The sequence below is a fragment of the Hyaena hyaena genome, unplaced genomic scaffold, assembly GCF_003009895.1.
Source record: "Hyaena hyaena isolate Hyena2069 unplaced genomic scaffold, ASM300989v1 scaffold_279, whole genome shotgun sequence".
NCBI classification, from domain to species: Eukaryota; Metazoa; Chordata; class Mammalia; order Carnivora; family Hyaenidae; genus Hyaena; species Hyaena hyaena.
Window position 1 is genome coordinate 327,035 of NW_024080910.1, and position 15,426 is coordinate 342,460.

Below are 15,426 nucleotides of genomic sequence, written 5' to 3' on the forward strand. Positions count from 1 at the left end.
CCTCAGTTTGTTGCATGCCCCTCTCTTTATATCAAGGATCAGTATGGCCTTAGTGGGAAAAAGTATGAATTCTGGATTTGGACTGCCTTGTTCAAATTCCACTGTAGTTATGTGACCAAGAAAGCATTATTTTACCTGTCTGACTCCATACCCTTATTTCTAAATGGAGACAGTAAAGAATATATCTCCATGGAGTGGTGCTGAAGATTACAAGGGTTAGTACATGTAAAACCCTTAGAACAGTGCCTGACCCATGGTAGGCACCATGTTGCTATTAGCTATTTTATATATATATATATATATACTATACTATACATATTTTTATATATATATAAACTATATTTATATATAAAACTAATTAAAAATATTAAAACTTTTTTTCTTCCTCTTTGATATCTTTTAACATTAAAATAATTTTTTTGATAAAGACTGTGAGCAGGGGAGTGGGGCAGAGGGAGAGAGAATCTCAAGCAGGCTCCATGCTCAGCATGAAGCCCGACGTGGGGCTCCATCCCACAACCCTGGAATTATGACCTGAGCCAAAATCAAGAGTCAGATGCTTGGGGCACCTGGGTGGCTCAGTCCGTTAAGCATCGCACTTTGGCTCAGGTCGTGATCTCACAGTTTGTGAGTTTGAGCCCTACATTGGGCTCTTAGTTGACAGCTCAGAACCTGGAGCCTGCTTATGATTCTGTGTCTCCCTCTCTCTGCCTCTTGCCTGCTCACACTTTGTCTGTCTCTCTTAAAAATAAACATTTTAAAAATTAAAAAAAAAAATGCTCAGCTGACTGAGTCACCCAGGTGCCCCATGATTTCTGTTTATATTCTCCTTTACTAAGTTTCCTTGTTTCCAGTAGTGTTTAGCTGATTCTCTTAGTTTTTCTGGGGCCGTGATCACGTCTGCCCATAGTGCCAGTGTAATCTCCTTTACGATATTACATGTACATTTAATTCCATTGGGAGCACCTCCCCTACCATATTCTCATTGCTTCTAGTATCTCCCTACCCAATATGATGCTGGCTTAGGTGCAGCAATAGATTATGTTGAGGTGTATATCAAAAATGCACCCATTCCTTTTTTTTTCCTCACCAAGAAGTAGTGTTGGATTTTTACCAATGAATTCTCAGCATCTATGGAATTAGAAGCAAATGATTTTCTTGCCCAGAACCCCTTTCTAGATGCAGCCGTATGATTAATTCTATCACCGGATGTCCTACATAGTTCTGGTGTGTGTGCTTGTGCTGAACTCACAACGGTAACATTTTATTTAGGATTTTTACGTGAATGTTCTTTTTGCGAGATAGGCCTTTTCTTTTTCTATCAAGCTTTATCAGGTTTTACTAGCTTGACTAAAACAATGTCATTTTCTCCTCCTTTTAGGTTCTTCTCTTGCTAGGCATTGAAATTAATCTTTTTAAAGTAGTATTGCCCTGTGAAACCATATATTTGTGGTAATGGGGGGAGGCAAGCACAGACAATTGTTTCCATGGAGATCTGCTTAGATTTTAAAACTTCAGTTTTGGAGAATGATAAATTACATAATCTTAGAAGTTTTCAAATGTATTCATGTAGAATTGAACAAAATAGTTTTTTATTATCTTTTCAGTTCCTTTTTTGTTACAGTGATCTCTCCCTTATTTTGTATATTTTCTTTTACTGTCTTTTTTCATTATTAGTTTAGCCAGCAGTTCATCTATTGTCTTTCTCCCCAGAAAATTAGTTTCTGATTTTTTTTTTTTTTAGTTCTACTTTTCTGCTTTCAGAAGCGGACACATTTGTTAACAGCCCAAGGCAGAGGTAAAAATGCCTTTAACAATGGTGAGAATGACACCTTCCCAATTGTCACAAATGCCCCGTTGCCACCTTGTTCCCTAGAGACAGCGGAAACCCTGTGCATAAATGGAAGAGCGGGGCAGGAAAGGCTTGAGTCTGAAGGATCTGTGGCTCTGCTTGCAATGCGAGGACTTCTTGCATTCTAACAGCCAACTGCCGAAAATCTATTTCGACTGAAATTAAAACCCAGCTCAACCATCACTCTTAAAAATCAAAACTGGGGGCACCTGGGTGGCTCAGTCGGTTAAGCGTCTGACTTCGGCTCAGGTTATGATCTCACGGTCCATGGGTTTGAGCCCCACGTCGGGTTCTATGCTGACAGCTAGCTCAGAGCCTGGAGCCTGCTTCTGATTCTGTGTCTCCCTCTCTCTCTCTCTCTCTGACTCCTGACTCCCGCCCCCCCCACTCCCCCCCACCCCACCCCCGCTCATGCTGTCTCCCTCAAAAAAAAAAAAGCAGTAAAAATTAAAAAAAAAATAAAAACTTTATCAATCCTAGGCTCCACCAAACCTTGCACCATTTAAAAAAAAAAATAGACAAAGGGGCACCTGGGTGGCTCAGTCAGTTAAGCATCTGACTTTCGCTCAGGTCATCATTTCCTGGCTGGTGAGTTCAAGCCCCACATCTGGCTCTGCTGTCAGCACAGAGCCTGCTTTGGATCCTTTGTCTCCTCTCTCTCTCTCTCTGCCCCTCCCCCGCTCATGTTTTCTCTCAAAAAACAAACATTAAAAAAAAAGAAGAAATAATTATTGGGTTCTGGAGAAGGACTGAAAAGCCAACAATTTCATCTATATTTCCCTTTCTCCCTTTTAACGTGGCCTGTTAAAGTAGATTCAAGAGAGGGGTTTAGCTCTGACCCTTACTAGCTGTGTAACTCTGCACAAATAATGTTAACTTTTCTAGTTCTCAGTTTATTCACCCTCCCAAGAGTATTTTATTTGGCAGTCCTCATAAAGCCTTCCAGCTGATAGGCAGAAGTAGAATATCTGCTGCCCCCTGCTGACGCTTTGACGAATTGCAAATTTTACCTTTCCAAAGCATAGAATCCAAGTTTGTGTCTGTATGGTTTACATTTTGTGGATCTAATACTTTCTTACAGTTCCATTCATCTGTCTTCCTATTTATAAGTCAGAAGTCTTTTACAATAAAATAGTGTCTTGAACTTTAAAACAATCTTGTTACTTTTGCTGTTCAAACTTTCCTTCCTTCCTGAATTCTTTGGAAGTTTTGTTGCAACCTCCCACTGCTGTGATGGATTTTTAGAATTTTCTTGTGGTTGTTAATTTTTGTTTTATATTTTTTGAGGCAATTTTAAATTGGCATATACAAGGTTAGAATTATTTTAACTTCGTAGTGAGAGTTGATTTCTTAAGAACTTAAGTAGCTTTCTCTATCCCTGATAATGCTTTTTTCCCCTGGAAGCCTATTTTCTCTGATATGAATAATTATCTAGGCTGACCTTTGGAATGTATGCCCAATGTATCTTCTTGATCATTTCACTTTCAAATGTTCCATATCCTTATGGTTTAGGTGTGGATTATTTTTTCAATTTGAATTCTTTGATCAACCACTCTCAAAATCCAATCCTAGTAGTATATCCTTGGCACCTGCCAGTATATGTGAGCTAATTCTTACACTTGATTTCTAGTCTTTTCTCCCTTAACAGGTCCAGCACATCCACAGCCAGGCTTTGCTAGGCTTTGAGACTAGTTATTGGCCAACCAACCAAGAGAGTAGTTATTGTCTGAGGAGGAGGGGTGCTTAGAGGGAGCCAAAGGACTAAGCATGGAGCTACGCTCACAACTATGCGATTACAAAGAACACCAAGCAAAATCAGCAGAGGGAAAAGGCACAGGAACAAAGTCCAGAGGAAACCAGGCACAGGCTCCGAGGATCTCCTTCCAGTTGAGTCATACAGAATGAGCTTAATTCCTCCAACAATGATGTGTAACACATAAAACACTGTCCATCAGTGAAGCTTGCCTGAGCCTTGGCACGGAGTCCAGGGTTTTTACTGGGCTCTGTTACACAGGCACTCTCTGCCTGGCATGTATCAAAATTCCAGATTCCCAGAAGGAAAGCTGGTGTGCAACCTAAGTCTTCTGGTTTGTACAAAGATTTCAGGCACAGTCCTTATCAGTTAGGGAACGGGGGTAAGGGTGGTGGGTACCCTCCTGAAATCCAAATTGCTGGACACTAGCCAAAGGTGCACTTTGCAGGTAGGCTTTTCTAAGAACGGGTTCAGGCACACCCTCTAGGAAACACTTAGTAACTGAGCCCATGACCTCATGCCAAGGACTATATGTACCCCACTTACCTAGGAGGATGTCATTCTCTTCACCCTCTGGGTGGGAGATGAGCCAGCTCCTAATCTACTAACCCGTTTCCTCAGATCTCACTCCTGGTCCACTTGCGTTACCCTGGGTCCTCCGAGAAGCAGACACCAAGACCAAGAAGATTGGTCCGCTGTGTAACAGATTAGGAGCAATGCCGGTGAGGAAAAGTAGGGCGGAAGCTGGAAGCAACCAGACTCTGATGCAGGTATGAGCTCAGCTGAATCAAAGGACGGACGGTTGGGTGAAAGCAGTTCAGGGGCGCTTGGGTGGCTCAGTGGGTTAAACGTCCGACTTCAGCTCAGATCACGGTCTTGGGGCTCGTTAGTTCGAGCCGGGAGTCGGGCTCTGCTGACTGCTTGGATTCTGCTTCGGAGCCTGCTTCAGATTCTGTGTCTCCCTCTCCCTCTGTCTCCCCAACTTGCTCTTTCTCAAAAATAAATAAACATTAAAAAACAAATTTAAAAAAAAGAAAGCAATTTAGATTATCATGTGATTCTACAGGAGTCTGGCAAGACCATCAAGGAGTCAAGTCAAAGTCAGGGGCTCATAACATCCGGGTCAAGGCGGCAGCTGGGGAAGCTGGAGTCTCGTGCTCAGGCAGGGCTGGATGTGACAGCGCAGCAGCCAGGCGGCCTGGCATCGCTGGAGATCCAGGACACACACTGCTGGCTGCCACCACGGGGCTACAGCTGTCCAGATACACCTGAAAAAGATGTATTATCAAACAAATATTTAGCACCAATAGCACATGGTACCTAGCAAGAATTTTAGCTTAAAAAAAAACTTATAAAACTATGTAGAATAGAGCACTGGTTAAGAACAAAAAGGTAAATCATCTTTTAAGTTTCACAAACTCTACATCCTGTGCAGATGAATTCTAGGGAAGAGACTTCCAAACTCCTTAGTGAACTGGGAGCTTAAGCTGACAGACAGCATTAGAACTAAATCAAGGTTAGTCAACGACAAAAAATTATTTCTAAATGTTCCTAACTTAAGTAATTTTCTGAAATATAATTTGTATTCATTAACACTTAGAGGAAAATATCATTTGTAAGTTTATCTTCCTGACTGACCTCAAAAACTCTTAGCAAAGAAAAGGCATTCCTACACATTTTACACCCAGTTCTTAGGCTATTAGCGACCACGTGTAAAACTTCTGAGACAAACGGAATAATGTTTCCAGATATTTCTAAAAGTTATTTTACAAATAATTTGGGAACTTCTAAAACTATAGGCTCAGGTGATAAAATAGAAGAATGTCCTCTTACATGGTATCTAACAGAATTGATTTTCTTTTCTTTTTTAATTTTTTAATGTTTTATTTATTTCTGAGAGAGAGAGACAGTGTGAGCAGGGGAGGGTCAGAGAGAGAGGGAGACACAGAATCTGAAGCAGGCTCCAGGCTCTGAGCTGTCAGCACAGAGCCCCACGTGGGGCTCGAACTCGCGAACCGTGAGATCATGACCTGAACTGAAGTTGGATGTTTAACTGACTGAGCCACCCAAGCGCCCCTAAGAATTGATTTTCTGATTTGTTTCAGTGATATCCTCTGAGATAACACTGACTATTCAAGACTTGTAACACAAAACTAAACCCAAGGAGACCTGAGTCTTTGCCATCTGCTACATTTCAACAAAACACGGTCCCACAGTTGCTCGGACAGATCCTTCCAACCAACATCTTTTTAACTAAGCCAGACTAAGCAGTTCCTAAGATCAAACAGTTCATTACTATAAAAAGAAAAAAAAGAATAGAGAAAAGAAAAAAAATCATTCCAATACAGTAACTAGGTTTCCACCTTTTATACAGACTTTAGGACCTGTTGGTACAAATGACAAAGCTACTAGAAATAAAGAAATCAAAATATTTAATGTGAAAGAAACAAAATGTTTATTTTTTAAAAAATGAGATCAACACATTTTAATGTAGAAGATGCCATCTTTATTTACAGGCCAATAAAAAAATATTAAACTCAACTTAACTAGATATAATACATTTGTCATAAATCCTATCGATCTGAGGCCAACCCTAAGTGGAAGACTGAATAGGTGGAAAATGGTGGATTACATAACACAGATGTCAAATAATGTGCGGCTTACACACTAACCAATATATTTTGTTTCTAACATGAAAACAAAGTAAGTCCACTGTGTGGGGGAAGAAAACCAGCACCAGGCACACTGTTACTTTTTGACAACTGTCCGGTTATAATTACCAAGACTCACAACATTTTCATCTCTCTTAAACCTGTTTTAACAAGCCTCCAATCTCAAATGTTGTTGCTCCATCATACTCACAACAGATACCACAAAAGAGAATTTCAGAGGCTACAATGTAAATATATCTACACACATACACACAACCCTCACATTCTGTGGAACATTTTTCCTCAGCTATTTCGCTTGTGAATTTGTGTGTTTTTCTTTTTCCTTTTAAACTGTAATGGCTTTGCAACAGTTCTTTTCTGTTTGGTTTTGCCCTAGAAACTTGAGTATTAGGAATTTCTTCCCTGTAAGTGTGAAAATATAAAAACTGCTTCTCATTAGTTTATAATTCTTAGCTCCTCCCCCAGAGACCATATATTCTAAAATGACTTTTTAACTGGGTACTTTCTAAACACCTGCCAGGAAGCTCACGGTAGCAGCTGAGCAACAGGACTCTCACCTTTGCAAACCAGGTGAAGCAGGAATGAAACTACTGGGGAAAATTTTCATTCTGCTCTTCAGCCTTGAAAGTTTATTAAGTCATAACCATCCCATATGATTTATATTATGCAACATCAAAGTAGAAATTACAGCTCAAGGCTCTTAAAAAACCCCTTGTTGACTTTTTAGATTGTTCCTGAAAATCAAAAGGTTTTAGCTAAGATTTCCTAAGGATTCTATCTAGTGGATAAAGGATATTCTCTGAAAAAAATGCCATGGTCATCCTATCCCAGGCTGTGTTTTAAAAAAAGAAGAACATGTTTTTGAGTCACAACAAAAATGTTTTCAGATACGCTACAATGGAAATTTTTTTTTTGGCTAAATTAATATACTGACTAAAATCCAGTCTGCAGATCCTATGTCAATCCTGGGTTATGTGTTTGGTGTAGGGGGAATACATAAGGGAAAGACTCTTCTTCTTTTAAGAGGCCTAGCCTGTCAGGAGCAAACAATAACATGTAGCTTGCTTATTTGGTTGTACAATTTAAATACTAACTTCTGCCTGGAGGCAACGTCACACTACAAGTTATTTTAATATCAGTAACAATATACACTAGGAAGTGCATTTCTATTATAAACTAACATGGTGATAATACAGATGAACAAAACCACCCAAAACAAACCATAAAGGAGCAATAGTTAAAACATAAAATTTATAAATAGCAAAACCACCAAATAAAGTATATACATTGTATAGATTTATCTATGAACAAATATATAGTGCATCTAGAAAAGAAAAAAATGTGTTTTATATCACATAACATCTGACTATTACACATGAAGGTACTGATAATACTCTAAAAGCCTGTAGGCTTTCCTCCACTTAATATTCCCTTAAACATACATCCTTTAAAACCTTGACATTGGCAAAACTATCACCTCTTTAAATGCAGTGTTTTCACTTTCCCCACCAAGGTATTATGTGGCCCTCCAGGCTTAATCCTGGGATGAGAACAAACAAATCTGTAGTTTACATACGAGAGCACTTCAGTCAAACACTGAGATGAAAAGCCAACCAAACAATTCCTATATCAAAATGTCTTTGCCTTACCTTACCCACCAGTGCCTTGGCTTTTTAGATGATTGGCAAATTAGTTACTCTGAGAGAAAACTGCTGTTCAGATGAAATGTATTTCACTGACAAAGTTGAGCTTTTACTGCCAAAAAAAATGTATCTTTAAGTGCCAAGACTATCACAAGAAGACAAACTTTATGAACAACTCAAAATGTATAAAACTGTCTTTCGTGGATTCTAGAAAAAAAAAGACATCTGAGTCTAAACATTAATAATGTAATGCTCCAATACCAGGCACACAGATCAACATAATTGAGAACAGATATTTTACACTCATCTGCATTTCTTTTAAAAACCAGGAAAGTACAATGTACAATAACTTTTCAGAAAGTATTTCTAGTGCAGCATTGATTGATAAAGGATTGCTTAAAGAAAACTATTATGTACTGCATTGAATAAAGCTGAAAGGCAAACTCATGACACTAAATGATCATTAAGAACTGATTTAGATATCAGGATGCACAATAAATTAAGTAAAAAAACTAAAACCATTCTTTGAGCTAAAAAAAAATTAAGTCAAGCCTACATTTCTGCAATTCATTGAGTTAAGTTCTGTCCTCTGAAATACCACACTTAACATTCTGGAATATATATTTATTCTCGTATTTAAAGGTTATTTCTTATAAATTCCGGTTAGCATGGTCCTTCTACTAAATGGAAAAGGAGCCAAATAAAACAGTGGTGCTTCATTTGGTACTTAAGAGCCTAGTAATATCCCTTTGGGAAACACATGCTTTGGTGCTTTACAATTTTAGGAAAATCAAAATCGCTTTACATGCAATAGCTAGTTATGGTCTACCACAGAAAACAGGGAGTTTTATGCATTTAGAATTGTTCACATGAAGCCCTGAGGTGCCCGCCTTTCATTTAGGCCACAAGCCTCCCTTGATCTCATATAATCTGTCTCTGTCACCGGCTTCCCTAGTGCCCCAAACTCAGAAGAGTCTGATTAACAATCTCGTCTGCAGATAAAGTCAATTTAGTAAGATTTTTTGTGATACAGACTGTGCAGATCTTCTAGTTTAGAAGTACTGTCTTCTACAGGAGGTTCAGTTGAAGTTCCTAGGTCTCCATTTTCATGTCCATCAGTTACTGCCTTTTTATTAAATCCTAAAAGAAACAGAAAAAAAACTAGATACTTTCTATCTAATCTGAAAAAAGTCTTGCAATTTTATTGAGCAAAAACAAAGGAATACCCACTATAACTAGTAACAGTGTTAATCAAGTTGGCAATTTCTGACAAAGGAATTCTTTCTTCTTATAGCACATATCAAACACTGTACAGATTTTTCACATTATCTATTGGACCTATCAAAAAACTGTATGAAATTTCCTACCAGACTTTCGGTGAAATTTCCTACCAGAATTCTACTTATACAAATATATATTGAACAGTAAGTTATATGCTTCCTTCACATCTTGCTTTCAGATTATTTAACTTGAGTGTAGTCGGGCACATGCTAGCCTACTGCCAAAAATCTAGGTTGTGAGCAGGACTGTGTCCAGATAATATTTAAAACAAATTTTGGTTAATCTAAAAAATACATACTAGGCTTGCAAATAAATCAGAGTTGATTATATTATCTACTTAGTGAGCTATGAAGTCCAGACATGTGCTAAACAATAACCAATGGACATATTTTGTGGTTTAAATCCGTTACTAGTAATATATCATAAGAGCATACATTTCAGTTATATGAGTCACATTTTAAGTGGTCTGCAATTTACACAGGTAATAGAGAAATCTTTCATTTTATTTATTTATCTCCAGGCTCCAAGCTGTCAGCACAGAGCCTGATGCAGGCTTGAACTCACAAACAGGGAGATCATGACCCGAGCTAACGTCGGACGCTTAACTGACTGACCAACCCAGGCACCCCAAGAGAGAAGTCTTTTAGCCTCAGCTGCAAAAAAAGGAAGGAACAGAGCCTTCTATTCCTGACAGAAAATAGTAGAAAGGATGAAAGACCATGAAATCATAGGGAAAGCAGACTAACACTGTAAAGTTTTGACATATTGCCACAACAGTTTTGATCAAGATGCATGGGGAGAACACAATTGCTACTGCTGTCTACATGTAGATAATTCATAAGAGCCAGGCTTATCAAAAGAGCATTAGTTCATCAGTTCACTACAGAACTCTATACCAGACATTCTCAATTTTTTTGGTTTTCAGGATGCCTTTACACTCTTAATAAGTACTGAGGGTTCCAAAGAGTTTTGTTCATGTGGTTTACCAATGCTATGTGGGTTACTGATGTTTACCATATTAGTAATTAAAACCGAGAAGCCTAAAAAATTATTACTTTGTTAAAAATTAAAATAAGCCCCATAAATATTAATATAAATAGCATTTGTCTTAGTGAAAATAACTCCATTTTCCAAAAATTTAGTCAGAAGAGTAGCATAATTTTCAATTCTACAAATATCCTTCAAGTCTGGCTTTCTAGAAGATAGCTGGATTTTCTTATTTGCCTCTGCTTCATTACAAATATATGAAAAAGTTCATCCTCACGCAGATATATAGTTGGAAGAGAGGACGATTTTTTTTTAAAATGTTTATTTACTTTTGAAAGAGACAGAGCACACACGCGGGAGAGGCAGAGAGAGAGGGAGACACAGAATCTGAAGCAGCCTCCAGGTTCTGAGCTGTCAGCCCAGAGTCCAGTGCAGGGCTCAAACCCACAAACCCATGAGATCATGACCTGAGCCGAAGTCAGATGCTTAACCAACTGAGCCACCCAGGCACCCTGAGAAAACTAGTTTTAATAGCCTTTTCAGATAACTGTCAATATTCTTCTTTGATAGTACACCAAAATTTGACACCATAGAACTTGAAACTGTATCAATGAACTGTTCACTTTTTGTTACATTAAAATCCACTGGTCTATCTTACAGTTTGAATGGCTCTTTTACCCATGCAGGATTTTTTAACATACACTGGTCATTTGAGAAATATTAAATCACTGAGTTATGTAGCAATTCCAAAAGTTGACAAATTTCACTTATTACTGTATCAAAAAAATCACATTTACATCACCACCGATCTTATTATACAAGTTAAGCATTGGAAAGCTATCAAGCTTATGGTGGGTGATGCATGTTTTACAAAATTCTAATTGTCACTTGAAAGCTGACATTTTATCAATGGCAATAAATAGTGTCAGCTGTTTTCCCTGAAGTGATGGACTTGCTTTGTTCCTTTCGAAGAAAATGGCTGCCAAATAGCCTGAACAACCATAATTTGTCATTCTTCAAGTAAAAACTGTCTTCCGTGAAAAAAATGGCTAGTTCAGCTAGCTACTTAATCACTAAGTGCTCTTCTTTGAGACCAGCATCTTAGTTCAGCGTGCAGACTCAAAGCTTTAAGCATACTTCCCTTCTCGTAACACATGGTACTAAAAAAGACATGTACTCAAGGGTCAAGATTTAATAAAATGAACAGTTAATTTTACGTTCTCTCTCTCATTTTCAAATTTACTGATAATAAATATATTAATTTTAGAGTAATTTTTACCTTGCAACACTTTGATTTCCCCGCTTGTGTCTTTGCAACTAGCACCAGAATTACTACCTCCCTCCAACTCATCAAGGTACAAACGATAGCGATGTCCACTCTCATCTTCGTACTCGACATTTTCATCATCAGAATCCACTTCAGGAGCCACATAAACTACTTCAAATTCAATCTCTCCTCTCTAAAATGAGGGAAGAAAATGAGGAAGTCAAGTTATTTTAATTGTACTCAAAAAGGATTTCCAAATTCCTTGGGGTGAGGGATAGACATGAGAAGGAGACTTCAGATGCAGCCCCTTTCCAGACAAGAAATAATGAAATTTTAGAATCTCATGAGATAGAAGAAAACACAGAGGCCATCATGTCCAGACCAACCCCATTAATCCTAAGTAATTTCCTTTTAATATTACAGTAGCTCTTTCTACTGATGACAGTATTTTTGCTAACAGATCTAATCTAAAAAAAGGATGCTTAACTACTCAACTTACAAAATTCTGGAACAAATATTCCATTAAACAGTCATTCTGCCATATTGTACTTTGCACAGCAATTCAGCAAATCCATCTAAGTGGGCAGAGAGTAAAGTTGCACTTAAGGGCATCACACAAACTTTTCCTTGACTAATTCACAAAACCTTTACACAATGATTTCTTGTTTGTTACTGAATAGGTCTTGAACCTTTTCTTAACTTTCACTGAGTACCACAGTGTGAAGGTAATGTGGTCACTACTAATAATAATTATCATATTTACTATGTGAAACCCTATCTTTCAATGCTCAGAATAACGCTTTTGTAATGCAGTCTCTTTTATATGGATGAGAAACCTGAGTGAGTCCTGAAAGAGCAGATAATTTCCCCAATATGATGAACAAGTAAAACAAAAAAATATAAATTTGACTCCAAAGTCCCTGCTCTTTCTACTAGACTAGATGTGTAACATCTGTACTCCTATTCTTGAATAAAACTTTACATTCGAGTAAAAAGTTACAGATTATTTTATGTTTACAAACCATTCCAAGTCATTTAATAAGAGACTATAGTCACTTCACATGAGTCTGGTATTTGCATCTTTGAAAATTACGGTCTGCCTTTGCTCCAGAGCCAGCGTGTCATGTTTACTGCCACTCACTAGTCAGTCTCCTCTTAAAGAGGTTATGCTTCAGAATTTTAAAATGTGCTTGCATTTCCTTAAAAGTTTATGACTGCCTGTCTGTCTTTCCTTTACCACAGCTGCCATTCGTCTTACCCTGACGCTACTGGATATAGCCAAGTTGGGTTGAGAAAACGCTAACAAAGAGGATAGGGTTGCATTCTTAGATCTCTCTTAGCAGATAAGCTTTAAAAATACCATTTCGGGGCGCCTGGGTGGCTCAGCCGGTTAAGCGTCCAACTTCAACTCAGGTCATGATCACACAGTTTGTGGGTTTGAGCCCCGCTTTGGGCTCTGTGCTGACAGCTAGCTCAGAGCCTGGAGCCTGCTTCCGATTCTGTGTCTCCCTCTCTCTCTGACCCTCCCCTGCTCATGCTGCCTCTCTCTCAGAAATAAATAAAACATTAAAAAAAAAAACTTTTTTAAATACCATTTTAGGGGGTTAGATGGATAATTCAGTGGTCTTCAGTAGTTTTAGATTAAAGAATGAGGTGTGTGCACAGCAGTCATGGAGACAGATTTTAGGCTTAATATGAGGAAGAGCTTTCTAAAAATCAGCAATATACAACATAATGGACTACCTTATCATCAACAGGTCCCCCTCCAATGTAAATATTCGATTAGTGATAAGGCAGAGATTTACACCACATGTATAGTTGAACTAAACAAGCTATAAATTCACTTTTAACTTTCAGATTCAATTCCACACTGATGACCCAACAAAAATCCCAATGTACTGTCAACACCCCTCTAATTTCTTCAACTCTAGTACTTGAAGGAAAAAACAGAACAACAACAGAAACAAAACCCACCTTAAGTTAACCTGATAACAAATAGGACTTGTGGATATGAATCCAAACTCTGTAATTTATTTGCTCTGCAACGTTGATCAAATCATTTAATCCCTAAGAACCTTAGTTTACTTATTTTAAACAAGAGGGTTGGACTAAATGATTTCTAAGGACTCATTCAGTTCTATCATCTATGACTGTAAAACCATCTAGCACTGTTTTTTCTTATAAGACCTTCTATTTGTATAGTGTTTTAGTCATTAATGATTTTTACTTTCTAAGTACTAAGTCCTGTTCTGAGCACTCTAAATGAATCAACACAATCCTGACAGTTCTCAGATAAAGACACTGCCACAGAGGACTTAACGAACTTGCTGAAAGTTACACAGCTGTGGAAAAGGGCAAATAAAATCTTGTTCAGTAAATCTGGCTGAATGTATTCTATAAAAGGCTGAAAGCAAAGGAACCTGATATCTATATATATGAACACTTTTATGACTTGAGAAGCCTCCTAGGGAAGTCCAAAATATTCAAAAGATTCAAAAAAACCAACTGATAGATTCAATTTTAATAATATTAAGGGAGCTTACCTGCTGGGAAAGAATGGTTACAGCTTCTTTATGCTTTGTGTCCCTTAGGTTAACTCCATTAACAGCCAGAATAGCATCTCCAACATGTAACCCTCCACATCTATCAGCAGGTTGCCCTGGGTGGATCTCAGAAATGAGGATTGGAACACCATGTTCTTTCCCACCCTGACCAAAAAAAGGAGGGGGCGGGGGGAAGGGCAGTCAATTAGTTTACTCTTTGTACAGTTACACACTATTTGAACAACAAAATACCTTCTTAAAAATGCATTTCAATAAACATCTATACTATATGTATAAATGCTGAGTGAAATATTACTTCCTACTTAGGTAAGGGTGAATATCCTATTATAAGTATCAATGAGTTATTTCTGAATAAAACAGTAACATGCATGTGCTTTCTAAAACACATTCCAAAGCCCAAAACTCTTTTAAACATAAATATATTTTATGTATTCCATAGCACTATTAGATTTTATCAAATCTGAATCACTATGAACAGTAAGACATACCATTATTTTATGTACTACAAAAATCATTCTAAGAGTGTAATCTCAATTTCAGAGATATTAAAATGTGAAAATATATGCAACAAAGAATGATGAAATGCAGTTATTTGGTGGCTTTCACTTTCTAGCTTGGATCAAAATTATTTGTGTGTATGTGTGTATGTACATACATGTATTATTTGTATATATGTGTATTACTTCTCCTAAAATTTATGTTCTTTGAGGGCAGTGCATTAAAAAAGGTAGGCAAGTATTCAATAAATACTTAACAAATAAACTTATTATAAAAATAATTTCTACATTAAGCAATACCAAAAAAGCAAATGAACTTCTACAGTGTTTAAGCATTACCAATGAAAGATAGAGTAAAGCCATCTTATTCATTCATCTGGAACAAAGCACTAAACAACAGCAAAATGACTCCAAATATATGTAGTTTTTTCTAATAGGGTGCTCTCAGAAATGTTGCCCAAGACAAATGTCTGTAAAGGCATCAAATTAGAAAGGAAGAATATTTGGACCCAAGAGCCAGTGAAATCTGACAGCAAAGAAATGAGACAAGAGAAAGATAACACATACACTCCAGAGACAAGAACATTACAATATGGAGTAATTTAACACGGAAGAAAACAGATCCATTCAAAGGCTCCTAGATGCAACAACAGGACACTGTAAAGAACTATGACCCAAGGCAAAATGAAAATGTTAAATTATGCTTAATAAAGTAATGATTTTACTAAAGCCATACTTAATGGTTATTAGGAAGATTTACATACCAAAAAAAAAAAGTTTACACAGAGTGTTGGTGCCTGGGGGGTTAAATTTATTTATTTAGAGAATATATGCAGAATACTTTGTTTCCCAAGGATGTCCAACACAGAAGCATGATTATACTACATAACTACAGAGAAGGAGACTGGAA

The 15,426-nt window shown here is 37.5% G+C and overlaps 1 protein-coding gene across 2 annotated transcripts in view; it reads right to left on the reverse strand.

The window, feature by feature from the left end:
• Positions 1-6,088: 6,088 nt before the first annotated feature.
• The window catches only part of GOPC (golgi associated PDZ and coiled-coil motif containing), a 42,970-nt gene continuing 33,632 nt past the window's right edge, over positions 6,089-15,426 (reverse strand). For both annotated transcript variants that reach the window (XM_039246037.1, XM_039246036.1), the window contains 3 exons: positions 13,999-14,163; positions 11,468-11,648; positions 6,089-9,060 (listed from right to left, as the gene is read on the reverse strand). In XM_039246037.1, the coding sequence (XP_039101968.1) occupies positions 8,930-9,060; positions 11,468-11,648; positions 13,999-14,163 (477 nt within the window). In that variant the 3' untranslated portion in view covers positions 6,089-8,929. The remainder of the gene's footprint in view (positions 9,061-11,467; positions 11,649-13,998; positions 14,164-15,426) is intronic.